The 27,363-nt window shown below is 32.1% G+C and overlaps 13 protein-coding genes across 13 annotated transcripts; 7 read left to right on the plus strand and 6 right to left on the minus strand.

Annotated features, from left to right (window-relative positions):
* Positions 1-155: 155 nt before the first annotated feature.
* WICANDRAFT_59650 (uncharacterized protein) lies at positions 156-1,718 on the minus strand (the record flags this gene model as incomplete). The annotated part of the gene is made up of 2 exons (XM_019182848.1): positions 156-1,113; positions 1,231-1,718. The coding sequence occupies 2 exons, from the start codon at positions 1,716-1,718 to the stop codon at positions 156-158; spliced, it is 1,446 nt and encodes a 481-aa protein (XP_019040772.1).
* Positions 1,719-2,579: 861 nt separating this feature from the next.
* NUD1 (Nud1p) lies at positions 2,580-4,697 on the minus strand (the record flags this gene model as incomplete). The annotated part of the gene is made up of 1 exon (XM_019184259.1): positions 2,580-4,697. One exon carries the CDS (start codon positions 4,695-4,697, stop codon positions 2,580-2,582), a length of 2,118 nt encoding a protein of 705 aa, XP_019040773.1.
* A 559-nt stretch (positions 4,698-5,256) lies between these two features.
* On the plus strand, positions 5,257-6,267 carry NDD1 (Ndd1p; the record flags this gene model as incomplete). Its single annotated transcript, XM_019182849.1, has 1 exon — positions 5,257-6,267. The coding sequence occupies one exon, from the start codon at positions 5,257-5,259 to the stop codon at positions 6,265-6,267; it is 1,011 nt and encodes a 336-aa protein (XP_019040774.1).
* Positions 6,268-6,789: 522 nt separating this feature from the next.
* Positions 6,790-9,765, minus strand: SRC1 (Src1p; the record flags this gene model as incomplete). Its single annotated transcript, XM_019184260.1, has 4 exons — positions 6,790-7,317; positions 7,376-7,453; positions 7,506-9,676; positions 9,738-9,765. 4 exons carry the CDS (start codon positions 9,763-9,765, stop codon positions 6,790-6,792), a joined length of 2,805 nt encoding a protein of 934 aa, XP_019040775.1.
* Positions 9,766-10,018: 253 nt separating this feature from the next.
* Positions 10,019-12,075, minus strand: WICANDRAFT_102473 (allantoate permease family MFS transporter; the record flags this gene model as incomplete). The annotated part of the gene is made up of 1 exon (XM_019180354.1): positions 10,019-12,075. The coding sequence occupies exon 1, from the start codon at positions 11,591-11,593 to the stop codon at positions 10,019-10,021; it is 1,575 nt and encodes a 524-aa protein (XP_019040776.1). The 5' UTR covers positions 11,594-12,075.
* Positions 12,076-12,522: 447 nt separating this feature from the next.
* SNF1 (AMP-activated serine/threonine-protein kinase catalytic subunit SNF1) lies at positions 12,523-14,256 on the plus strand (the record flags this gene model as incomplete). Its single annotated transcript, XM_019181154.1, has 1 exon — positions 12,523-14,256. The coding sequence occupies one exon, from the start codon at positions 12,523-12,525 to the stop codon at positions 14,254-14,256; it is 1,734 nt and encodes a 577-aa protein (XP_019040777.1).
* Positions 14,257-14,602: 346 nt separating this feature from the next.
* HST3 (NAD-dependent histone deacetylase HST3) lies at positions 14,603-15,472 on the plus strand (the record flags this gene model as incomplete). Its single annotated transcript, XM_019180583.1, has 1 exon — positions 14,603-15,472. A coding segment is annotated over one exon (870 nt), but the record flags the coding sequence as incomplete, so codon positions are not given.
* Positions 15,473-16,546: 1,074 nt separating this feature from the next.
* SNM1 (Snm1p) lies at positions 16,547-17,119 on the plus strand (the record flags this gene model as incomplete). The annotated part of the gene is made up of 1 exon (XM_019182850.1): positions 16,547-17,119. One exon carries the CDS (start codon positions 16,547-16,549, stop codon positions 17,117-17,119), a length of 573 nt encoding a protein of 190 aa, XP_019040779.1.
* A 32-nt stretch (positions 17,120-17,151) lies between these two features.
* Positions 17,152-18,507, minus strand: PEX29 (Pex29p; the record flags this gene model as incomplete). Its single annotated transcript, XM_019181112.1, has 1 exon — positions 17,152-18,507. The coding sequence occupies one exon, from the start codon at positions 18,505-18,507 to the stop codon at positions 17,152-17,154; it is 1,356 nt and encodes a 451-aa protein (XP_019040780.1).
* Positions 18,508-19,074: 567 nt separating this feature from the next.
* BUB3 (Bub3p) lies at positions 19,075-20,302 on the plus strand (the record flags this gene model as incomplete). Its single annotated transcript, XM_019180355.1, has 2 exons — positions 19,075-19,213; positions 19,269-20,302. The coding sequence occupies exons 1-2, from the start codon at positions 19,195-19,197 to the stop codon at positions 20,300-20,302; spliced, it is 1,053 nt and encodes a 350-aa protein (XP_019040781.1). The 5' UTR covers positions 19,075-19,194.
* A 207-nt stretch (positions 20,303-20,509) lies between these two features.
* WICANDRAFT_86459 (uncharacterized protein) lies at positions 20,510-23,220 on the plus strand. Its single transcript, XM_019186045.1, has one exon. The coding sequence runs from the start codon at positions 20,628-20,630 to the stop codon at positions 23,142-23,144; it is 2,517 nt and encodes an 838-aa protein (XP_019040782.1). The 5' UTR covers positions 20,510-20,627; the 3' UTR covers positions 23,145-23,220.
* Positions 23,221-23,421: 201 nt separating this feature from the next.
* On the plus strand, positions 23,422-25,725 carry WICANDRAFT_59661 (uncharacterized protein; the record flags this gene model as incomplete). The annotated part of the gene is made up of 1 exon (XM_019182851.1): positions 23,422-25,725. One exon carries the CDS (start codon positions 23,422-23,424, stop codon positions 25,723-25,725), a length of 2,304 nt encoding a protein of 767 aa, XP_019040783.1.
* Positions 25,726-25,754: 29 nt separating this feature from the next.
* On the minus strand, positions 25,755-27,182 carry RKM4 (ribosomal lysine N-methyltransferase; the record flags this gene model as incomplete). Its single annotated transcript, XM_019181131.1, has 1 exon — positions 25,755-27,182. One exon carries the CDS (start codon positions 27,180-27,182, stop codon positions 25,755-25,757), a length of 1,428 nt encoding a protein of 475 aa, XP_019040784.1.
* Positions 27,183-27,363: the final 181 nt, after the last annotated feature.

Below are 27,363 nucleotides of genomic sequence, written 5' to 3' on the forward strand. Positions count from 1 at the left end.
TTTTCAAATGGGCGTGCGCGCCCGCGAAAAACGTTACCCAGTCGAGACCATGGCTTCAAACCATTATAATTTAATGAACTTCCTTATTATGCCATTAAAGCTAAATACTCGAATAATCTACAAATAATCACCATGTTGAATTAATTATAGCTCAATTACTTCTTATGATCAACCATCTCAATCTCTTCTTTCGTTAACATAGCTGCTTCTATTAGTTGATCTTCACCCAAGTTTGATTTAGGACCACAATAAACCCGTTTCTTGTATGCATAATAATAAACTATAGACAAGATCCAAACACCACAATTCACCACAACTGCATAGTTCATTGATTTAGCATCTTTAACTTTCTTATTATCGGGGAAACATGCTAAAATCATCATAAATCCTTGGAATATGATAGATATAAAGTTAATTAAAGGTGAAAATATCTTCCCCAAATAAAAATATCCAGGTTTAAACAATTCTCTACCTGATGTAAACCTTAAGATTTGAGGCATTGCCCAAGCAGCATAATTACCAACTATTGCTATTGAAAAAAGTGCATTAGCAGCTATTGATCCAGCCAATATTAATAATCCTAATAATAATGAAATAATTGCACTGAAAACTATAGCTCTTAATGGGACAGCCAATTTTTTATTAACCACTTTAACAATTGAAGAAAAAGGTAATCCATCATCACGAGCAAATGCCCAAACTTGTCTTGAAATTGCAGTTAAAATGCTTGCCCCCATTAAAAATTGACAAAATGCACATAATGACATAAATGCAATGGCCCATTTAGCACCCATAGAATCATAAAACACTTGAGCTAAAGGTTGTCCTAAATCTGTATTTATTAAACTTTCAACATCCTGTGTCATACATGCAGATATAACAATCATTATTAAAAAACCCAAGATCCAACAAACTGTTATCGAACCAATTATACCAATAGGAACCGATTTAGATGGTGTTTTAACTTCTTCACACATATGTAAACATGAATCAAAAGCTCCAATTGACCAAATTGCAGGTAATAACCCAAATTGCATAAAAGTCCAACCATCATTCCAATCACTATGATTTTCAAAATGACCAAATATATAAGTTGCATTATTAAAACTTGAACTTTTGGCAGTTCCAATTGGTCATGCAATAAAGAATATAATAATTAATAAACAATTAGCAATGATTGAAGCTGTTTGTAATTTGGAAATAGCTGAACTGGCAAAACATGTAATAAACATTTCACCAAAGATACCAGCAGCGAAAACTCCATAAACTTCACCATCAGTAATTTCAAAAGAACCATTAGAGCCTAAGAAAGCTGCAGCAAGTACTTGATGAGCAAATCCATAAGTTATAGAACAAGTTGAGCCAGCTAATGCTATAGTATTTGAACAACCAATAACAAAAGATAACAAATTCTTAAATTTTATTGGTCCATAATAATGAGTCCAATAATATAATCCTCCAGAAGTCGGAATTGAAGAACTTAATTCAGACATCCCAATACCAATTGTTAAAATAAAGGCACCACCTAAAAACCAACCCCAAACTAATCCAATAGATCCTGATGTTAGACCAATTGACATTGTTGTTGCAATACTTGGTAATAATCCCATAATAGAAAATGCTATACCAAATACTTGAATAGTATTGAAAGTTCTTTTCAACTCTTGTTTATAACCAATTTCTGCTAATTGAACTTGTGCATTCTCTTGAGCCATCATTTTGAGATTGAGAAGCTTTAAAGAAATCTATACCATTCTCAAGATCTTGTTGGATTTATAAACCCATACCATCATCAATAGTACTTGGTTCTCGAAGATGTTGGGGAAAGTAATACTTATAATGGTACCTTCTCGGGATTATTCCTTTGAACGCGTTTGCCCTTATTGGTTGATGGTTCCGTTTTGACGTGAAGTTTGACAGAGGACCAAAATTGTAATTGGGTATAGCTCTACAATTTTGTAAAGTAATATTGGTGAAAATAATATCATGTACTGTATCTTTAATTGAATCAATCGATAAAGTCTCAATTGAATATCAAGAAAAGTAGTAAACATTGTTTAGTCATATCAGCATCAATACATACCACATTCAAATGATAGAATTTATTAATCTGAATGATTCCAGCTTGGATGTCTAGCTGGTTCCATAGACTCCTATGGAGCTTTATTAGTTAACTAAGGTCAACTTTCGTACTCAATCAAAAAAACACCTTGTTTACTCGATAGCAATTGGCAAATTGCATCGTATCTTCTAAAATGTCCAAAAGATTAATTTTTTTTGATTCTTTCCTCTCAAACAGACTGATAGTATCATTTGGAAATAATGCAATATATAATTCAAACGAATTTCTCAAAACTTATGGCTCAACAAAGAGATAAACATGAAGGTAGAAGATCCCCAATTAGAAACAAATGAAAAACAATCATTAAAATTTTCAGTTCGCGAATATTTACCCTGATCTAATTCTGGGCACCAATGTCCGAAGATTATCTTACAAGTTTATCATAAATTATATTATCGTCCAATTGATTTATTATATTAACATCATCCATAAAAGTCAGTGTCAATAATTTATATTCTCAGCAATCACTAGTCAGCTTCTTGATCATCAGTTTAAACAGCCTTTTATCTTGTTCATTTTTCAATTCATCAACTATTGGATTATTATCTAATTTAATTTTTTGTAAATTCTTGAACTTTTGGAAAAAGACAACTAAGTTTAAATAATTGTCTTTGATTTCATTATTTTCAAGACTGATTCTTTGTAAGTGTGGGAAATTTGAATGAAATTTATTCATGTTTAATAATACTTTAGAATCAATTGAACATTCTTCTAATGTTATTGATAATAAATGCTTATTCACTTTAATGGATCCATTGAAAAGGTTCTCAAGTTTTTTGTCATTAATGACTTTCAATGTCTCCAATCTTGGAAAATTACCTTTCACTAAAGTTGTCCCTTCAATTGATAATGATCTTAAACTTTGTAACTTATCCAAGCATTCAAATTTTGACAATTTTTTCAACCCCACCAAGTTTAATTTTTTTAGTTTAGTTGAATTTTCCTCAATCTCTAAGTGTTGCAAGTTTTCGTTATTCTTTAATTTCAAAATTCTCAACTGTTTTAAGCCCGTCATATCAACTTTATTGAGTTTATTCCCACTCAAATCTAAAACTTCTAAATTTGGGAATTTGAAGTTGTCAAAGTTCAATTCTCCGTTTATCTCATTATTAGACACATTTAATACCTGTAAGGAAGGTAATTCCACAAAATCTTTGATATCATTATTTGACAAGTTCAATTCTCTCAAATTTCTTAGATTTTGGAAAAGTTTCATATTAGTCAACTTGTTAAAACTAATATCAATTTTGTGAAGATATTGAAATTGCTTAAAATTCAAAAAATGGTCACTTATTTTGTTATGTGATATGGAAACACTTTGTAAATTTGAAGATAACCCTTCAATTGTTGTTAAATTGTTGAAATTTAAGTTTATTTCCAGCAGTTTAGGTAAAAATTCTTCAAGACTTTTAACTGTTATTAGCCTTTTATGTGAGAGGTCAACTTCATCAACCTTATCCCAATCCGTTTTTGGCTTTATAACACTAGTCAAAGCAGAGATCAATGTCTTTCTTGACTCTGAAAATGAAAGATCCAATTGTGAAACATTAGTGATTTGTTGAGGATCAATATCTAGCGTAGTTTTCATGGTATTATCTGGTGTAGGTTCAAGTATTTTAATAACTGGTTTCTTAATTTCTTCTTCAATTACCAGTATATCATCATATTTTGGTTTGGGTTCATGCACTTGCTCAGGTGATACCCATTTACCATCGTCTGGATCAAACTTCATGTTCATTTCAACGGGTGTTATCAATTTAATTTCCACTTTATCGTTGGCCTTGTCATCTGTTTCAGTGTAACTTGGTTTTGTTTGTTGTTTGAAACTCTTTAAAATCTTTGGAGCTGCCATTGGTGAGTCAATATAGTCTGACTTGAAAGATGTGACTTTTTTGGTACCGTTAGATGAAGTTTGTGCATCTGATATAATTCTTAAATTATTCATATCTTGGAAACTATAAGCGCTTGTATCATTCAAGTTGCGAGCCTCAGTAATTGTATCATCAACACCACCACTCTCTTCAATTGATTTATCATCATCATCGTCATCAAACCCACCTATATCATATTGTTTTTTCATCTCTTCCCAAGTTTCATTTTTGAAAATTTCTGATTCACTTTCTGAATCTGTAACACTACTAACCAACTTTGGTTTCAAATGAGTTGATCTGAATTCTTTGTTTCTATTGATAAGTTTGGGTTTAGCAGGATTTTTCTTTGTCGTAGTTGATGATTGCATCTTCAGCTTAACAGCCATCCAATCTGGCAGTGTTGTATCAGCATTTTCCTTATTATGTACCACGGTATCACCTTCATCCACTGTAGCATCTGAGTCTATATCAGCAGCACCAGAGTCCGGGCTTCTGAAGATATCAGTATTTTCACCAACTCTACTCTCATCAGCAAAGTCTTGGTTAAATATCAGCTTGGGAATATGAAGATGATTCTTTGCACTGGTTAGGGTCTCAGATTGACTTCTCACATTTCTCGATTGAGGTTCATCTCCAGAGTACAAGTTGAGACGCTGGAGGCGTTCTGTTATCTGCTTTGTAGGAGACTGCTGCATGGTCGTCATTGCCGTTGTCCTGATTGTAGTTGTTCTCGATGGATCTGATCTGATCACAAAAGTTGTGTTTATTTGTTTACGTTTTGAACTGGGCTTTTGTTTACCCCTCGGATTGCATTCACGTGATTAGTGGCTCACATCCGACTTCCGCGAACGCGTTCTGCGTTTCAAGTTTCAGAAAGCAAATGGAAAAAAAAATCAAAACAAACCACATCCAGATGTAAACAAACACCATCAACTCACACCAACAACACCCACCGGAGTCTTGAATCGCTGCTGAAGATACTGAATTAGGTCAACTGTGCTACTTCAAATACACTGCTACGCTTCACTAGAGTCTCAAGGCCCATCCACTCGCTTTTCATTGCTTCCGCAAGACATTGTTTATTTCCATCCCATAATATCCTAAGAAGAGAAAAAACTTGGAACTATGAATGATCCAAACCAAAACTTCCATAACCAAAACCAAAGCCAAAATGTCAACATGAACCCAAACCAATCTCTGGATTATGATCAATGGGTAAACAGTCTGGGTAATATACAGGACGGTATCTTTCAGAATACACCAATGTCAAACCACATTCTTCAAAATACATTAAACAATAGTGCCAACATCAACAACTCAAGTTTTGGAACCACTTCTCAAGATCTGAACTTAGATCTGTTCTTCAATTCACCTGAAAGATTTTATAGAGACATTATCAATGAATCACCAATAGTATCAAAGACGCCCCAAATCGGAAGAACTCCTTTGAAGAATTTAAATATCAATTTCAGTACTCCGAATTTTTTGAAAAACATTGAAACTTCAGCAAACCATCAAAATAATAGTGTTGGTAAAAACTTTACACCTTTAAAGAACCAACTGTTTAACTCAAAAGTTGAAATATTTGAAACTCCTAAGTTGACTAAACAAAACACAACAACTTTGAATTCTTCACCAACAACAATCAAGATAGGGTCTTCAGCTATGAAAAATGATGAAAATATAAATCCTAGTGGCTCAGGTAAAATGATTCCACCTTCCCCAACACCAACATCAAAGATGTCGAATAATAACAATGTTGTTGTTCATCAACCTCCTCAAATAGCTCCACCACCTCCTCCATCTCAAATACCTTCGATACCTAAAATGGGGTGCTTCAAAAAAGCTACTGAAACTGAAAAACAAGTTATTAAGAAACCTTCAAACAATAATAACAATAGATTTCAAATCATCATGACAGATGTCAACACATTTGCTAATAATAGCAAGAGCTCAAGACCTAAAAAGAAAAAACTAGCAAGATCTTCAACAAGTATCAATACTTCTTCTAATGCAGTGACCAAGAAAAACAATTCTTTGAAAAGATCTTTATCTCAACCGCAAGCTAAATTCATGAAATCTTTAACTCCAAAGAAATCTATTGATAAAAAACCAGAAGATGAACCAATAATTAATCAACCTTCAAATTCAAATTCTGAAGTATCTTCTATATTAACTTCAAAATCATCTGAAAGTAACGTTGAAGATATATTTGATGATGAGAAAATTTTATCAGATACAGAAAAATTGCTAAACAATGATCGGTATTTCTGATTTAGTTTTTCTTTTCGATTTTATTTTATTGTTATTAATTTGTTCATTGGGGTAATGATGGTTTTATGAGTTTGAAGCTTTTTTTTGTTCTTTGGGGTTGCATGTGTTTTGTTTTTGTCTTGCTCTTTTTATTATGGGTTTTATCTATTTTTTGTGATGTTATCATTATGTTTGTGATGGACTTTTAATCTTTTACACTTACTTTGGTTTCCTTTTTTTTATCTTGAATTATTATACAGAGGACGGTCTATTATATTACTTTTATTTTATTTGAAAATATTATTTGATGCATTTTGTAGGCAGTCAATATTTCACATGATTCGGCTTTGTTTATCTTTTGCACTTCCATTGAAAGTGCTCTACTAGTTGGGGACATATAAACATTACTTTCATTTAATTAATTAGTATACACGCACTAGTAGCTGTTGTCTTTTTAAAAAAAAGGGGTATAAAAAGTATAATACAATAGTTTCCAATAAAACTGAGATAGAAAAAATAATTTTTAAAAAAAAATTAGTGAATTCATTCTCCAATCCACTCATAAACTTTAACAATATCACCATGAATTTCTCTTGTGGAACCTCTAACATTAGAATTTTTCTCCAGATTATTCAAAATTGATTCCCAAATTTCATATTTTTCTGAATTCTTTAAATTTGATAAAAGTTCATCACGTAATTGAATATTACTAACATATCTATTTGTTAAACCTGTTGAATCACTAATTGCATTTTTTTGTTGTTTTTGTAATTTGATTATAATAATGTCTGAAATTTCTTTAATTTTTGATTGTCTTTTTTGATATGAAACAATTTTTTGGTATAAAAATAAAACGGTAAATAAAATCAATGAACTCCCAATTAAAACTTTTTTATTTCTTTCGAAGTTTTCATGAACTTCTTTTTGAAATTTACATCTTATACTTAACTTCACTTTCGAATTGGATCTAAAAATCGTCTGTTCTTTTGGAAGATATGTCTCCTCTTCATCTTCATCGGAGGATAGGTCGTCTTTGGTTGATCCTGTATCGTTATCTCTGGTATAACGTAACTATTAAATGTTAGTAATTCAATATTTTTCCACAAATTTATAATCAGACATGCCTTACAGTAATTTCAGGTTCATTTTTCAAGTCAACAAGGACTCTGGACCATAGCTCATCAAATTCGTCATCACTTATTGTAGACTGTTATTATCGTTAGTATTGAAACTCAATATAATTCTTCAATTCAACTTACTGATTTAGATTCAAAAAAGAATTCATATAACTCTTCATCAGAAATACCAACTTCAAAATCATCACCGTCACCACATTTAGTTTCCGCATTCTTTGTTCTTAACAATTCCAAACTCTTTGATACAACTTCTTTGATGATGTTTTCCTTTTCTTCATCTTTGACACAATAATCACTAAATGGGAAGAAACCATGAACTTTATACCATGGTTCATACACAACATAATCTGGTCTACACTTGATTTTCAAGTTTGGAAGGGTGATAGCGTTTTCTGGAGCTTCAAGACATTTTGGTTTCAAAGTTTGTAAAAATTCATCAAATCTGATTAAATATTCATTTTGAGCATTTGGAAAAGTTGGTTGGTCAATTTCATTACCACAATAACCAATCAAGATTCTTTGTTCACGATACCAAAGACCAAATATAACGATGAACACGAAAAAGAAGAAAACAAATAGTTGTTTAAAAAAGCCAAAAACAGCTGAGAATTTGAATCCTGATTTATTTTTTGGTGTGGACTTTTCAGACTTATCATTTGAAGAAACATTTTCAGTATCTTTATCCTCATTGAAGATATCATTAACTTGTTTGATGGCATCATCAGCTTCTTTTTGGACCACAGAATTAGCAGAATCAATTTCCTCTTGTAAATTACGCAAAACAGAATCATCATTAGCAGTTTGTTCTGGTTCATCACTGTCTTCTTCATCTTCATCTTCATCATCACCTGCAATATCGATGAGTTCTGGATCTTCATCCTTATTGGAATCTTGTTCATTTGATTCTTGTTCTGGCTCTCCTTGGACAGTGATACCTAAAGTTTTAGCAAACTCGCGACTAACTTTGAACTTGGAAAAATCTGGTAAAAGTGATTTTCTTTTGATACCAGACTTTGAGGGTGTCGAGGAAGCTGAGCTCAAATTTGAAATTTTGCTTGCATTTCCATCGTTTGGAGTTTCAAACTTATCATTTTTATTGATAGTTGGCTTTTTGATAGAGCTTGGAATCTTTTCAGTCACATTTTCAAATTTGAAAGGTTGTTTTGAAAATTCTTCAGATTCAAAAATATCACCTTCAGCAATATCATTTTTCACAAAGTTTGAAGGAGGAGAAGAAGTTTCAAATTTGGAGATTTCCAGTGCTTTTTTAGCTGGTGATTTGATATTTTGAGCAGGTTCCGGAGAAGATGAAAAAGCAGTCTTTCTAATAGATTTAGTGGATTTTCTTGGTGATTTGGAAGTATTTTCAGAAGCACGCTTTCTTGGAATTGTCTTTTTAGGTTTAACATCTGGAGATGAGTGACCTGGAGATTGGAACACATTATCTTTTGAAAAAGAAGACTCAAACTTGGAACCAAACTTGTATGGTGAAGCTTGCTCGAATTCTTGTTGGGTAACTTGTTCAAGATCAGCATCATCACTTTCATCACCAGCGCGATCCTCTGGCTTTGGTTCCTCTTTTGCTTTCGACTTCTTCTTAGTTTCCTTCTTAGGCTTTGGTTCCGCTTTGGTTTCTTCCTTGACCTTTTTAGCTGGAGATCTTTCTCTAGTTGTTTTGGAGTCTTTTTTATCTGAGACTTTTCTTCTTGGTGATCTTTCTCTTGGTTTGAATTCCTCACTTTGTTCAGGTTCTTCACTTTTGGCATTTCCAGAGGCCTTTCTTCTTGGTGATCTTTCTCTAGTTCTTGGAGGTGACTTCTTCAAGACAGGGATTTTGCCTAAATCACCACTAGCATTTCTTGCTGAACCTCTTGCTTTTCTTGGGGAGACTTGTGATTCATCAATAATTTGAATATCATCATCAGAATCATCAGCTTCTAGTTGCTCAAGCATAGTTGATTTGCTAGTTTTTCTTGGTGATCTTCTAACCTCTGGCTCTTCTGTTTCTTTGGCTTTCTTTGAAGGGTTTTTTCTTGTCTTTTCCACTTTTAGGGTTGACGAAGAATTTTGTTCTGTATCTTTGGATTTCTTGGATTTTTTCTCAACATAAACAATACCTTCATCATTAGCAACAACACCTTGAAGCTCCTTCAATCTACCTTCAGCTGTAGGTTTGATATGAGTGTTGAATAATTCCACTAAATCTTTCTTTTTGGCACCGTTTGGATAGGACACATCATTTTGTAAAAGGACATTTCTTAATTGTGGTATTTTATAAGATGCCGGATCAAAATCTAAACAGGTTGATGTTAGTAAACACAAAACGCGTAGAGATTTTGCCATTTATAAACATACCTGGCTGCAAGTACTCGTTCTCATCCATTTCGACTGTGATGAAGTCCTCAATGAACACCAAATTGTTTTGTAACCGAGTAGCGTGTCGTTGTTGTCGTTGTTTACGTTTTTGATTTTTTTTTGTTGGTTTCAAAAAATCAAAACAATGGATTTTTCTGATTTCCGAGGACAAAATCATGTGACTTGGTCGAGATATAAACAATATTTCGTTAAATTACTCTGTACTGAAGTTCTACGACTTTCAATGCTTAGATTTTTAGTACAAATAGTTTTTTGTACACTCACAAGGAATATCTGAACTCCAAGTTTTCCTTATCTGTTAAGTCAGAGAACTCAACGTTTTCAGGTACAATGTATTTATCACCCAATTCAGCTTTCTTCTGATCTCTAATCTTGTTTCTGTGCTGGTAAAGCGCAAATAAGCCCAAGATGCAAATTGTACCAATTATATAGCATGCAAGCAGTGTAGCTTTTGCTGAATGGTAATTTGGTGCTTCGCTGCCTTTGAAAGTTTGTGGTCCACTAATATTTCCAACACAATAACCGACAAAGAATAAAGTTGTAACAGTTGATTTTTTGGTATGACCTGCAACATTTGACGAGACAATGGAAAGCATACCTGACATAACAGCAGTCGTGATGTAGAATGTATAATACCCAGCTAATCTAGAACCTCTATGATCTGTGAAATTTAGTAATGACATACCAATGATTGTGATACAATTTGTTATTGCACAACTGATCAACCTTCTATTGTTCATAAATTTATAATTCACGTAAGCCAAGAATGGAGAGTAGATTATATCTAAAGCACCACCAGGCATTCCCATTAATAAGGATGTGGTTGTTGAGAATCCAAAATCTTGATTCAATAAAATAGTACCAAAATTTGTGAAAGAACCGTTTGCAGTGGCATATGTAAAGGCATAAATGAATGCAAGGTAAGTTGCAGGATCTCTAAAAGCTTCCAAAACTTGATACTTTTTGTATTTTTTATTACCAAAACCTTGTTGATTTTCTCTAATTCTTTCAACAACGTATTTCTTATCCTTTTCATTTAAAAACCAAGCTTTAGTTGGGATATCTGGGATGTGTAAAATGGAGACTATACCCAAGAAGATAGTCATCACACCTGTTATTATATGTAATAGCCTCCATGATTCAAAACTATGCCCGTCAACGCCCCTATATGTTGCTAAACCGTGGGATATACCAGCACCCATCCAATTACCAAACCCTTGAAACCCAAACCATAAGCAAGATCTCATGAAATGTTCTTTTTGCTTCCACCATTGAGAAGTTAACATCATAAAAGCAGGGTTCATGAATGATTCAAAAACACCTAATAAGAACCGACAGACTAAAAACGAAGCAGCATTTTGACAAGCGGCATGACACATTAATATAATCCCCCAAATAATAACAGCAGTGGAAACCGTTTTAGCTAGTGGGAATTTTTGTAGCAAGATATTTGCAGGATATTCAAAAAACAAATAACCAAAATAGAAAATACTTCCAACCCAGGAATATTGATAACTTGTCATGTTTAGATCTTCTCTTAACCCCATGATTGAAGAGTAAGAATTTGTTGTCTTGTCTAACAACTGAACTGATTGTAATAAGCCTAATAATGGAATCAACATCCAATCAATTTTCCTCAACACTTTTTTCTCATAAGCTGGATCCATAACAAAGTCTAGGTCATTTTCTTGGGCATATTGTAATGCAATATCTGCATTGTTATCCTTTTGGATCTTTGGTCCATTGATACCAAGCTCATAATCTTCATAATCTCCAGTTGCAGAGTTTGAGTTCACTTGATTGATGTTATTCTGATCTGTTTTCTTTTCTGACATTGTTCAAGGGATTAGTCCTTTCCAATAAAGATGGTGATGTCCATATGAGAAATAATTGGACCTTTAAATATCTTTAAATAACTAAAAGATACCCCGTATCTGGATAGCAAACTCTTATCGTAGTCATTGTATTGATGATAAATTTTCGGCACATATCATCCTTGGAACTTCTATCGATGATCGTTGTTGGATATCTTGCAACTGTTTAGAATCTTGTAGGTGTTGAAATTTTTGATATGTCGCGATGGTTACTTATAATGGTAATCACCATCAAGAAGAAGGGTCCAAATCATGATGCTGCTTTTGGTGGGAATGCGCTGAATTGATTAGAATATGCAAATATATGTCTTGGTCAAGCTTCATTGTTCAGCTTTTTCTATTCGTTTTGCTCTTGAAAGTGAATTGATCAAACCTAACTGTACACCAAGTTCCAGCATCTTATCTTGTACAACTGACTTCTCTTTGTAGAACAGATGACTCTGCACTCGTTGATTGACTCCCCATTAGCAAATACTTTTGCTTTTGGTGACTTCGTTCAAGGGAATTAGGGCAATCCGTTGTTGGTTCTCGAGATCTTTCAATATCTGATGGGTTTTCTTCAAAATTTAAAGCGAACCAACTATGATAACGAAGGCAATTACTGAGCACATGTAATCCCAAAGATAAACCCCCTAAACTCACTTCAAACAAACTATTGATCAAATTCTAGATACCCAATCCCACTCTCATACGTTTGATTCTGATTATTATGCCTCAAGTTTATTACACACCATGATCACATGACCATCTTTCGCGAATGAGCTACCACCGGGTAAAGTTCGCGGCCCCATCAAAGGCAAAATCATGACAACGTCAGACGTCAACTGAATCATCAACAAAAGCATCAACACAAACAAACCTTCAAAGACTCGCTATCCAGACCAGAAACAATGTCAGACTCTGCTGGCCATGAGGAGAAGCAAGACTTCAACGCTCCTGGCGGAAAGATTGGTAAATACCAAATCATCAGAACCCTAGGTGAAGGTTCATTTGGTAAGGTTAAGTTGGCATATCATTTAACAACTGGTCAAAAAGTCGCTTTAAAGATCATCAATAGAAAAACTTTGGCTAAGTCTGATATGCAAGGTAGAATTGAAAGAGAAATCTCTTATTTGAGATTGTTGAGACATCCTCATATCATCAAATTGTATGATGTCATTAAGTCCAAAGATGAAATCGTTATGGTTATTGAATTTGCTGGTAAAGAATTGTTTGATTACATTGTTCAAAAGGGTAAAATGAAAGAAGATGAAGCTAGAAGATTCTTTCAACAAATCATTAGTGCAGTAGAATATTGTCATCGTCACAAGATTGTTCATAGAGATTTAAAACCAGAAAATTTATTATTAGATGAAATGTTGAATGTTAAAATTGCAGATTTTGGGTTATCAAATTTCATGAGTGATGGTAATTTTTTGAAAACAAGTTGTGGGTCTCCAAATTATGCAGCTCCTGAAGTTATCAGTGGTAAATTATATGCTGGTCCTGAAGTTGATGTTTGGTCATGTGGTGTTATTCTTTATGTTATGCTTTGTGGACGTTTACCATTTGATGATGAATTCATCCCTGCTTTATTCAAAAAAATCAGTAATGGTGTTTACACTTTACCAAACTATTTGAGTGAAGGTGCTAAAAATTTGTTAACAAAGATGCTTGTTGTTAATCCATTGAATAGAATTACAATCCATGAAATAATGCAAGATGAATGGTTTACTACAAACATTTCAGAATATTTATTACCAAATGACGTTCCAAAGAACCATGTCGATAAAAAAATTGATGAAAATGCAGTTAATGCTCTTGTTAAGACAATGGGTTATGATCGTGATGAAATTATTCAAACTTTGAAAAATAATACCCAAAATGAAATCATGGATGGTTATTTATTAATTAAAGAAAATAAAATGTTGATTGATGATTTAAAGAAAAATCCAGATGAAGCTGATCAATTGGATACATTTTTATCTCAATCACCACCTCCATCTTATGATCATCCAGATGGTTCTTCACATCATAAAGAACATCAAGATTCAAATGACAAGCGTCTAAAAGAGGAAATCACATATCAACCATTATCACCAAATTCATCAGGAACAAAAGATTTACAAAATTCAATTGCTATTTTACCATCATCATTACCACAAATACATAGAGCAAATATGGCTCAATATGGGCCTAACTCAATAACCAAGATCACTCCAATAAGTACCAAGAAATCTAAAACAAGATGGCATTTTGGTATAAGATCAAGATCATATCCATTAGATGTTATGGGTGAAATCTATAGAGCACTGAAAAACTTGGGTGCAGAATGGACTAAACCAAATGAAGATGAACTATGGACAATTAAAGTTCGTTGGAAATATTCACCAAATACAAATGAAAATGAAGATACCAAAATTCCAGATATGATGAAGATGATTATTCAATTATTCCAATTAGAACCAAATAATTATCTTGTGGATTTCAAATTTGATGGTTGGGAATTCAGTGATGGTGCAGTTGCTCCAAAATATGAGTTGAGTAAAAATGATGATGAAATAAGTAGTTTTAGTGCCTATCCATTCCTACATTTGGCTACAAGATTGATTATGGAGTTGGCTGTTAACAGCCAGGGAGGTTAATAGTGAAGTGTATATTAGACTACCAACAACATTGAATTCATTAACGACACCAGAAGAAAAAAACGCGTGTATATCTGTTATTACCCAATTGGGAAGTGGTACCTTGGTTGTCATGGAAACATGAAAAGTAAACAAAAGGATCGAAAAAACGCGAATTTGAATTTATAACGTACATTTGCATACAAATTGAAGGAAGAAAAAAAAACCATCCTGAAAAGAGAGAGAAACACCAACATTTTATGTCCAATTAGTTAATAAATTTTATAGAATGGTGCTGGAAGAGTTGAGTCCCAAAAATAAGAAACAATTGTTACAAATGGAGTCAACAAAACTACTTTCAATTTCAGATGATTTAATCCCCATTTTCAACAAGATGTCCAAAAGTAAAAAAGTGGTGACTTTAACAGGTGCTGGTATTTCTTGTAATGCTGGTATTCCAGATTTTAGATCTTCAAATGGGTTATACAACATGAATCCAAGCTCAAGACCTATAAAGGGTAAAGATTTATTTGATATATCATTATTTAATTCACATGAAACGATATCAGATTTTGCTATATTCATGTCAAAGTTATATTCAGAAACTCAAAAGGCACAACCAACTAAAACTCATAATTTTATTTCTAATTTATCAAAAGAGAATAGATTAGTAAGGTGTTATACACAAAACATTGATGGTTTAGAAGCCAAATTAGGCTTAAAAATGGATTTTGAACAAAATCAAGAGAAAACATTATTACAAACTTGGAAAAACTTGGATGTTATACAATTACATGGTGATTTAAACACTTTATCGTGTACTTGTTGCTATAAGGCAATCAATTGGTCAAATGAAGATTTTGAAACTTTGTCATCTGGTGAATTACCAGAATGTCCAAATTGTATCGCTAAAAGAGATGAAAGAATCGAGTTGGGTAAAAGAGTTACAAGTTCATCACTAGGTAGATTAAGGCCAAATATTGTTTTATATGGTGAAAATCATCCTTTTTCCAGTATAATTACAACTGGTCTGAATTCAGATTTGAAATCGAGGCCTGATCTATTTATAATAATGGGTACTTCTTTAAAAGTTCACGGTGTTAAACAACTAGTGAAATCAATGTCACAGTCTGTTCATTCAAAGAATGGGATCGTTATCTTAATCAATAAGGATATAATAACAGGATGGAATGGAATAATAGATTATCAAATCCAAAGTGATTGTGATGAGTTTATATCCAATTATGAAGATTTCAAAACACAACATCCTCAACAAATATTACAAACTCCTCCATCAACTCCAAAGAAAGTTTGTCGTATCAGAGACTTATTAAATACCCCATCACCAAACAAGAAAAGAAAATTTTCAATTCTTCAAGATTCATCTTCTTCAAATAAACCATTTACGTTAACACCTGAAGAATCACCAAAAAAATCTCCAAGAAAAGCATTGAAAAACTTGAAATTTGAATTGAATGAACAAGATTCAAATAATATAAGGAAATCACCTAAAAAGGTGAACGCTTTGCATGATTATTCTGATGTTAGAAGGTCACCTAGAATAAGTAGAATTGTGAACCTGCTCAATAAATGAATAATGTTGTCATGTGTGCTCTGTGAACTAAAAAGTCACTTGTAGCCAATTTATGAATTTGTGTTGTTGTCTGTTTTTTGAGTGCTTCAGTTGATCAATTAACTTTTCTCCAATGACTAGGTCAATCGCTAAGAACGATCAACACAGACCAAAAAGGAAAATAGTTATTTGATAGAGTTTTGAGGTTGACAATGATTTTGATCAATCTATCTTGATTGACTAGCTTCTTGGATATTTTCTTCCAATCAAAATTCCATTATAGCTCATCACTTTAACCAAAGTCAAACCAGCACCGAAATCTAAAGCTTATCAATACACCTGATTAACTGAAACACCTCATTGAACTTGTATCTTCGAAAAGAAGCAGTGATTGCACTTGCATTCAATTCTTCAAACCACCATGAAATAAAGACCCGGTGATGACACTCGTATCCATTCCCTGTTAAAAGAGCTGTGATTGCACTAGCGTCTTTCTTTGGCTTCTCAGAAACTGACACAAGTAATGAAAAAGCAATTGAACAACATTTCAGTCCAATATATACTCAAAATAATGTTTTTGTGGTTGAAATTATGTGTCATGTGCCCCATTCCAGATGCTTTACAGAATGAATTCGCGACAGATTCGCGGCCGCGAATTTTAAATATTGATGAGCCAAAAAGATTTTAAAGCTGAAAACTTATTCAACATTGTATAACTGCAAGTTTTCTATATTGACAATGGAAAGTACTAGCACAAAGAATCTTAGGCATCTTTATGATATAACACACGCAGTCCCTGAAACCCCTGAATTAGGGTCAATATATACTAGTAAATTATACAAAACATTCAAGAAAAAGAATTTGTCATTACCAAATCAGATAACAAATGGTGTTAAATTTTGTTCAAATTGTGAAACGGTTTTAATACCTGGTGTAAACTTAACAATGAGAATCACTTATACAAAGTGTAAAAAGGGTAAAAAGGGGGATAAAGTTGAAAAAAACTGGAAGCCAAGGGAAAGAAAATTAAAATATACATGTTTATCATGTAATCATGCTACATTTTTTGAATTATTAAAACCAGAAAGTAATCCAAAGGATATAAAAGAACCTGAAGTCATTGTTAAAGAACCATTTGTTGCTAAATGGAAACCAAATGAAGAGAAAAAGAAAAGTAGTAGTGCAAAAGATCGTGCAAAGAAGAGGAAGAAGAATAATTTATCAAATTTATTAAGTGGTAAAAAGGAAAGAGATGAACAAGAAAAGAAGAAATCGAGTTTATTAAGTTTAGATGAATTTATGAAAAATTGAGCGTCATCATCATCATCATGTATTTCATTAATTTATTTAAATTCTCCACTATTTGGACTTACTGGTGCAACCAATGGAGAAGTATGATCAGTTTCAAAATGAGAAACTGAAGGTGATAATCCAGGCTTTTCATCATCGTTATTGTTGTGGTTTTCAGTGTTATTATTGTTATGTTTTTGAAATTCAATTTCAGAAAATCTAGTGACACTTCTTGTCCATCTTCTTCTTCTAAATTCACCTTTAATATCATTATCAACATCATAAACCCATTTTGTTTCATTATCAACCTTGACTAAATCATTTAAAAGATGATTTGAAACCCAACTTTCAGGATTTAAATCAATTTTCCATTGATCATTTTTAATAAATTCCCAATCTTTTGGAGGTTTAACATTTTGTAAAGATGTAGTTCCAATAATTTCAACATTGGTGTATTTTTTATCTAATCTTGGTTTTGATAACTTGGTAAAATCATTATTTAAATAGAATAAAAAATTCCATTCTTTTAATTTTTTATCAAAATTTTGAATTTCAAAAATTTCAACTTCTCTTTGTTCTTGAGGTTCAATAAAACCAAAATTTTCCTCTAAAATTTGTTCGAATTTATTTGTCTTGTTTAATAAATAATATCTTGTTTCTTCAGAATAAACTAAATTGAAAAAATAATCTTTAAAATAAGGATGGAAAATAATTGTAAACCCCCAACCGGCAACAATCAACAAGAATTTAATTGGAATAAAGCTTATAATACTTTCAGTAAATAAAATTGTAAACCCACCAATCATTAAAAAGCATAAATAGAAAAAACTTGAAATCGATTCATCAATAAAATAAGCAAATTTCGCAAATAAGTTATTTATGAAATCCCAAGCAATAACATATAGCAACATATGATTTTGTAAATCAGTCAAATTTAATATAAATTCTCTTGAAATTTCAGGTGCAGGTTTGGGGATTTCATAATCTTTCAATTGTGGCCCTTCAGCTAAAATTGGGTTATTTTTACCAATTATTGAATGATATTCAGGTTGATGTCTAATGGCATAAGCAGGCGCCATTATATAAATAATAATGAGGCAAAAAGGTAAACTTAACATCATTGGTAATGGTTTCAAAATTAAATGAGTATATAACACCATTATTGTTAATGTTAATTTTGGATTATCCCAATTGAAGAATTTAATTATATTGTCAATCATTTCAAATGGGAATGATAACCTTGAATTTAATTGAATGAAATTTCTACTCATAGTTTGTACAGATAATCCTGGTCGCAGCTTACCAGCTTGTACTCTACCTTCTAATGAATCCAATGAGAATTCATTAGTTGGTGGTAATGCTATTGAGATCAATTTCTCAATCAATTTATCAGTCAATTGTTGAGACATGTAGTTTTGTTTAGCACTTGCAGAGGAAGAGTTGGAAGGTGATTTGTTGTAATGTGAAGAAGAAGCTGTATTTGAAGATGATATTTGATTTTTAGAAGGTGTTGAGTCTTTTAGTTGTAAATTAGATGGATCTATAGTTGATGATTGCTTTCCCTCAGCACCCGAACTATTAAAGAAATTGTTGAAATCAAAAGATAATGATGAATTTGAATTACGTGCTTGATTTTTAGATGAGTTCTTTTGGGTGTTACTACCCTCGTCATTTTCCCATTGGAAGAAGCTTGACACTGAATCCATTTTGCAAGAAGAAACCCCGTTGAGATGTTAATTAATACCTGTCACTTTTATGAGATGTATTTTGAATGTTGTTGTTTCAATTCTGGTGCTAAAGCCTTTCTAGTCGATTTCTAATTGTTATCACCGTCCACTACCAGCAAAAACCAATCCAATTGTCAAAGATTCAATCTGTTGAATTGTTGGAAAATGCTGTTTTTTGTTGTTCTTTGGTTTGGATCTAAATCAAATTCATATGCGAAATTGGATTTAGCCTAAAAACGAGATCCGGTGATTGAATTCACGTGACTAAATTTGATGCCCTCGTAATTCGATTTTTCTTTGTTTACTTTTCGAAATTTTGAATTTTGTTTTTGATTTTGTTCAGAATTTGAAAAGGGCATTAAAAGTGAAATGAGTGGAACTGGAATAGGTATGTTTGGGTGGTTGTGGATGAGTAGTTATTAGTACTAACAGTGTATGGGCAGTGGAGTTGCCAGACTCTCCAAAAGATATCGTGTCTTCAATCAAATTCTCACCTGTTTATAACCATTTATTGGCTAGTTCTTGGGATGGTATAGTACATCTTTATAGCACAGATCCACAGAGTACCCAGAATGACTCTCTCTTGAAAATAGATACTCATACCCCAGTGACTGATATAACTTGGGATGGTTTCACGTGGAAAAAGGCATTTCTGAGTAATGTTGATGGGGAAGTTAAAGAAATAGATTTAGAAAATGCTAGAGCTACAAACGTGATAGGAACTAAACATGATTCTGGGATACAGGCGTTAACTTATATCCCCAACTCAAGAGGTATATTGGTTAGTGGCTCTTGGGATAAATCTATACAATATTTGGATTGTCGTTTACAAAATAGTGGTAAACTTGGTTCAACAGCTTATCATACAAAATTACCTGAAAAGGTATTTGCCATGGATGCTACTGAGAATAACGTTGTTGTTGCCATGTCTAATAGATTAGTTCATATTTATGATATAAGGAATCCAACTTCTCCACTTCAGATTAGAGAAAGTGGATTAAAATATCAAACAAGATCATTAAAATGTATGCCCAATGGGTCAGGATATGCACAAAGCTCAATAGAAGGTCGTGTTGCAATAGAATATTTTGATCCATCTTCTAAAGTACAAGCTCAAAAATATGCATTCAAATGTCATAGACTTCCATGTTCAGATGTGGATTTAGTATCACCAGTTAATGCGCTAAGTTTCCATAAGAAATATGGAACTTTATTCACTGCAGGTTCTGATTGTCATGTTTGTTTATGGGATCAATCATCAAAGAAAAGATTAAGACAATATTCTAAATTTGATCAATCAGTTGTGTGTCTAGATACTGATTACAAAGATGGGAATTCCATACTGGCCATAGCTACAAGTGATGATTCTTTCAAGACAGTGGCCACATTGGACGGTGGAGCTCCATTACCCTCAAAGAGTTCGATATATTTGAAATATTTGGGAGAAAATGAAGGAATGCCTAAAACTAGGAGTTGAAACCTGAGAAAAAAGAGAGAAAAAAGAGAGCAACAACAAAATAATGAAAATTCTTATGATTATGAACCCATTCAATTAACAAGTCCATCAATTTCCTGTAGTTTTAATCCATTTTAATGTTCTTTTTTCAACTGTTTTCTACTTCAAATTTTCACCCTCGAGAAAAAAACAAAAAAGAAAAGTGACGTAGAAAAAAAAACATCCAAACGACAATTGAACAATTGAACCAAAAAAACAGAGAAAATAAAGAAAAGAAGGCTTTTCAAAGGCTTGTCGTAATTCTATGCTGCTCTGCTGAGAGAATTTCATAAAGAAACAAAAGATTATGCTGCTCAGGACACGGAACTTGACTGGGTTCTTTTTGGAACTAATCCTAACCGTGTCTTTGTTCTTTCCAACATTGATTAATTCAGCTTATGTTCAACCTTACTCGTGTGAAGCTGATTTGAAACCATTGGACCTCATACATTCAAATATTATATCCAATCCAATTGTCGCTGTCATGATTAAAGATAATTTCATCTATTACAGGCTAGATTTTTTAACTTCAGTGGAGATTAATGATGTCAACTATACAACAAATCTATATACAACTTTGAATATTCAATCCAAATTCATTAATGGTGCCGTTTTTGAAAAATCAGTTAGGCTATGTGAATATGTTCGTTCCACTAATGATTCAGATACGCTTGACCCTTTTGGGTTCCCTGCTGTAAATACTACAAATCAAGATTCATCACATTCAAACACTTCAATTGTTCCATGGCCAACTGCTTCAAATATACCTCCATTGATAAGTAAAAGGGGACAAGGAGAAGCGGAAAACATATGCCCTTTATCACCTCATGGGAGTTATCAAATCAATTATGCTGCAGACATTTCATCAGATAGATATTTTGGTTCTTATCAAACAAAATTCACGTTCCTAAGTGCTAATGAAACTGAAAATAATGAAATTGGTTGTTTCCAAGTATACGCAACACCATATCATCCAACTTCAATCACATATCCAATCTCTTTTGGTGTTATGGCTATTTTCATAATTGGTGCTATAACTAATTTTTATATTTTCCATTTCAGTTCACATCAAGAATCTGATAATGTCTTTTTGATCATTGCTTCTTCAATATGTAATGAACCTTTATTGAATGAATTGACACCAGATGTTACAATGTTGTTCAATTTTTTACAATTTGTTTTGTTTGCATGTGCTCTGGATTTGAATTATCCTGGTTTTTTACAACCAATTATTTCTTATTTGAATTGGGTTGCATTAATTAGAATTGATATTTTTTCAAGTCAATTTATAAATGCATTATCGGAAAATGGGGTTTATAAATCCTTGGGAAGAAGAGGTTTATTTGGAATTTTTCCTGAAGATGGTCAAGTTCCAAGAGGTGATACAATATCAAAACTTTGGAAAAATTTTATGGTTTGGATTTGGTGTATTATAACATTCTTCATAATAATTACCCAACTGTTCATTTTCTTCAAACAATACATCACTAAAAATAGGAAGATTTCAGGTTTAAAATCAAGATTCTATTTTGCATTTGGTTCAATAACTCAATTTTTTTATGTTATTTTCCCATTACCATTCATAAGTTTGTCCTGCTTTTTGATATTGGGATTATCCAAAACTTATAGATATTTGGGTTTGACTTCATGTGTTTTTTGTATTATTTTTTTATTTATTTGGTTATTAGGTTTTACAATTTTCAGTGTTAAAACAGTTATTTTACAAAGAAACAAATTATATTCATCTTTCAAGACAATTGCATGTTGGAGTTCTTTATACCATTGGTATAAACCTGAATGTTCATTCTTCCTCATAATTAAAAGAATCATTGTTTTATTTCAAGGTATTGTTATTGGATTTGGTCAAGATAATGGTATAGTGCAACTGTCATTATTAATTTTCATTGAAATTGTTCAATTATTATTATTATTTTATTTTCAACCATATTTCAACAAAATTAGAAATGTTTGGGGAATTTCAGTATCTTTTTCATCATTAGTTATTTTGGGTTTAAACATTGCTTATATTAGAGAATTATATGTTCCAACAAGAATCCGCAGTGTTATTGGTGATGTTCAATTATTTATCTGTGCATTGATTATTTTGATCTTTTTCACGTTTTTCATTATTAGAACAGTTCAAGTCTTTAGATCGACAATTAAAAAGAAGAATATTGATAATAAATTGCTAAATAAAGTTGATGATAAAATGAATGATTCAACTGGAAATGATACAACTTTAGATGATGGTTATGAAGAGGAAGACTCACCAGAATTTGAATTTGAAGCACCATCAGATTATCATTGTGCCACGAGTTTCCCAAGACCAAGATTAGAACATCATCATTCCCGTCAAGAATCAATTAGATCAAAAGATAGTTCAATTGTGGAATTAACAGACCAAAGAGTTTTACCTGGTCTTTCATTAAGTTATTTACATTCAAAAGAATATTTACCTGCACCAGTTAGTCCTATTGATGATGAATTCTTGGCAAATGTTAGTAAAAATGATTCTGAACTTCGGAATCTATGGGCAAAGAGAAATAATTTTAAAAGATTATCAAGATTTGAGACTGAATCTAGTTTTGAAAGTGGGATTGAAATGAAGAGAAGAAGTAAGGCATCAATAGATGAGATGACAAGGGGCAATAATAAAGGGTTCCAAGTAGTTGGAAGAAAGCCTATAGTGGTTAATAATGAGGCATCTGCATCATCTACTCTGTTGAAACCACAAGAGGACAAAAAGAAGGGATTTCAAGTTGTTGGTAGGAAACCAATAGTGGTTAATCATAATGCTAGAAAGAGATCATCCGAGGATGAATAGATAAAAGTTTTATTTTGGTTTGGGAGTGTTTTTTATATACTTTTTAGAAGGTTTTAGGCGTTAATTTGCATTTTAATGGGATTTGGTTATTATCATAATGTAATAATTCGCGAATTTCTATGCTATTTTTAACTTGTTTACGTTTGATGGAAAATTAGACACAATTTTGAAAAGTGTACCTGAAATTGAAAAATGGTTTAATTTTGTTGGTGATGGTGATGTTGTTGTTTGTTTGTTGCTGGTCAAGATGATGATAGTGCTGCTGCTGCTGCTGCCAATGGTGCTCTCAGCCAATGTCCAACCATTCACGTGTGGGTACGGTTCCCAAGTGGCAAGGCCTATTACTAGAGATCAAGATTGGTCTAATCAGCTCCATGATCCAATTGCTGAAGTTGTTCTAGTGGATCACCATTTGCTCTATTACAGAGTGGAATTCTCTCCATTGACACAGATCAATGATGCAAATTATACAAACGGATTGTATTCAACATTGAATGTTCGCTGGAATTTCATGGGTGATGATCCAATCAATCAATCAGTTAGACTGTGTGATTATATTCACCCTTTGCAAAATCAATCTTTAGATTTAATCGTTTTGACTAATGAAACCGGAGCTGTTCCCAACAGGAATAGAACTCAATGTCCCTTGGATCCTAATCAACGTTACAACATTTTTTCCATTACAGATATTTCATCCCCAAGATATTTTGGATCTTATGAAACCAAATTCACTATTCAAACTTCAAATTTCCAAAATTTAAGAGATGAAGATGATCAATCAGGATGTATCTTATTATTCCCAACTTTAACACATCCTAAAAAAATCACATATTCAATGACTTTTGGTGTTTTAATTATATTTATATTTGGGTTCATTGCTAGCTTCTACATATTCAATTTCAGTCCACATCAAGAAACTACAAACATATTGTTAATCATTGCATCTTCAATATGTAATGAACCTTTATTAAATGAATTGACGCCTGATATTGTGATGTTTTTGAAATTTTTACAATTTGTTGTATTATCAATGGGGTTGAATTTGAACTATCCTGGGTTTTTACAACCTTTAATAACTTATTCAAATTGGGTTGTGCTAATAACTATTGATTTTTTCTCTAATAAAAGTATCAATGGATTATCTAAAGATGGAGTTTATCAATCATTTGGAATAAGGGGATTATTTGGATTGTTTCCTGAAGGTGATAAACTTCCAGATGGTGAAACGGCTTCACATCTTTGGAATACTTTTATCATATGGATCTGGTGTGCAATTGGGTTTCTAATTATCATGAGTCAATTATATCTAAGTTTCAAGCAATCAATTTTGAGAGATTGTCAAATTTCTTCATATAAATCAAGATTTTTTTTCACAATTGGTATAATTATACAATTTTTTTACTCATATTTCCCTTTACCATTCATTTCATTTAGCTCTTTCTTATTTTACGGATTATCTAAAGATTCCAATGTTCAAACTTCATCAGTTACACTATCAATATTATTCTTGATTATTTGGTTGATTTTCATAAGTTGGTTCATGTTTTATGTTATTGTTAGAAACAAGAATAAATTGTATTCATCATTCAAGATCATTTCATGTTGGAGTTCTCTCTACTATTATTATAAACCAAAATCTTCATATTTTGTTGTTATTGAGATGATCAAGACAATTAGTGAAGGTTTTATCATAGGTTTTGGACAATCAAATGGGACAATTCAAGTTGCATTACTGATTTTCATTGAACTAGTTTATTTCATGGCTTTATTGATTGTTCAACCTTGCTTTAATAGGGCAAGAAATATTTGGTGTTGTTTTTCTTCATTATTTTCATTGTTAATTGTTTCCCTCTCAGTTTCATATATTACAAATTTAGATGTAAGTATGGTTAAAAGGTCATTTATTGGATACACTCAACTTCTTTTGACCTGTACATTTTCAGTGGCTTTCTTTTTATCCTTTGTTTATAAAGTGGTTTATGTTGCAAGATTAAGGATGAAACATGATTTCACAAAACCCATTATTGAAGAAGATACAATATCAGAGAGTTCACCAGATGTTGAATTATTTGATTTTGAAATTCCATATGATTATTTCCCAGTATCAACTGATAATTCATTTTCATTCGATGCAGAGTTATTGAATAAACCTTCAACAAGTCATCATACAAGACAAGCTTCAGATACAAGTACAAGTTCAGTCCATGAAAAGTTGATCAAACCACCAGCTGTTAGTCCTATAAATGATGGATATTTAGCTAAAATGGATCAAAACGATTCAGAAGTTAGAAAATTATGGGCAAGAAGAAGAAAGAGGGGGAAAACGAATATTAGAAGAGTTTCAAATGTTTCAAGTATTGATTTCAAATTTAATCCCTTCATGAAGAAACCTGTAAATCAAGGGTTTGAAGTTGTTGGGAGAAAAGATATTGGGGCAAATCAAGATAGAGTTCAAGAAAAGGAATCTTTACTACAAATACCTTCAAAATCCAAAAATAAGAAACCAAAGAATGAATTCGTGATTCTGGGAAGGAAACCTATAGTTTTTCAGGAAAATGTTGCTACAAATGATGATGAATAATTTTATTAATGATTAGGATATGCATGACATTATATTTTTTGTCTTTTTGTATTTTTTTGATTTGCCTGGTCATTAGATTTTCTTTTCAATATATTTCTAACCAACTTATCATCATCTATGAGTTTAAAATTTGATGAAAATGATTTCAAACAAGTTTGTAAAGAGGAAACTTCAGATTTTAAAATACATTCACTCATTTTCAATTTATGTAATCTTTCAGCTGGTGGAGGGATTAAGAAATCACGGAATGCATGGCTTGGATAATCTTCTAGTCTGGTTATTATACATTGTTCCCATGTTAAAACTGCATTTTTAGTCATTGAGCCTGTTTCAATCAATTGATAACATTTTTTCAAAATTCTATTGATATTCTTGAGCAGTAATTCATTCGATAATTTTTGTAAATTTTCTGATTGGTTAATTTGTACAATAGTGGTCAACACTTGAATTAAAATTTGAGATTCTGGTAAAACTTCACCATCATTATAAGCATCATAAGAGTCCAAGACAATATCTTCTTCAATTTCATCAACATCAGCTTGAGAAATTAAATCTAATACTCTTTCAATAAATTCCATTGGTAAATCTGAATGGACATTTAAAGTTTGCTTTATGGTAGATAATGGTAATTCACCAAAATCGAATTTTGAACCATTCCATTCAACATAACCATATCTCCTTAATAACTCACTATTTGGATGATCCCCATAAGTATTGTATATTTGGTCATTTGTCAAGATTTTCTTGACCGATTTCATAACAAGCACATCAGTTTCATAAAAAAGATTAGCATTTGCCAAGTTTGTATCAGCGTTTAATAAATCAGCTAATGCAACCATTGATTTGTAATAACCATCATATTGAACCTGTTCATCATCTTCTAAATCTTCATTGAAATCCGGTCTTTCAACATCAAATGAATATGATAAGATAGTACTAGCAACTCTATGAAATAAATCTAACGAAATGTTTAAATGACCAATATCAAGATCTATTAGAGCATTAGGTATTAATTTATTAAAAGTTTCTTCAGCTTTATCCTTACCAACTCTTTTCAATACAAGTGAAGGATTTAGCATGTTTAGTTCTTCTTCATTCCAAAACATCAAACTATGGAACTCTTCAGGTAATATTTTGAAATATGGAGTCCATTTACTTTGTTCACCTAATGATAATTCGTACAAGATTGTTAATATGAGACCTTCCCAATGATCATATTTAGTTAAAAGTTTCTCTCTATTGTTGTTTATCCCACTCAAAGTACCAGTCTCTATGTTAAGCAACACATTTCTTGGGATAGAAAACAATACTTCATCTTCCTCTATATCTTGAGTCGCTATTAAACCTCGACCTTGAGATAGGTGCCTTAGGTCTTCGATCTTGATCTTTGGGGAAACCTGGACCCCTGAGTTCAGCAGCCAGTGCTCGAAATCGTGAGTCACAGCTGTATAATCCATTTCTATTCTATCTTGCTCACAATCTTCGAAGCCTAAAAACAAAATCATTGAAAAGTGACAAAAGTGACAATTTTTTTTTAAATGTAAACACCAAAAAAAAAAAAAAAAAAGTGTAGCGATAACCAGATGAGCCCAAAAATGGATTTGAAATGGGATTTATAGGGGTTTTTTGTTAGTTAAG

This window comes from Wickerhamomyces anomalus (genome assembly GCF_001661255.1).
Source record: "Wickerhamomyces anomalus NRRL Y-366-8 unplaced genomic scaffold WICANscaffold_1, whole genome shotgun sequence".
Lineage (NCBI taxonomy): Eukaryota > Fungi > Ascomycota > Saccharomycetes > Phaffomycetales > Wickerhamomycetaceae > Hansenula > Hansenula anomala.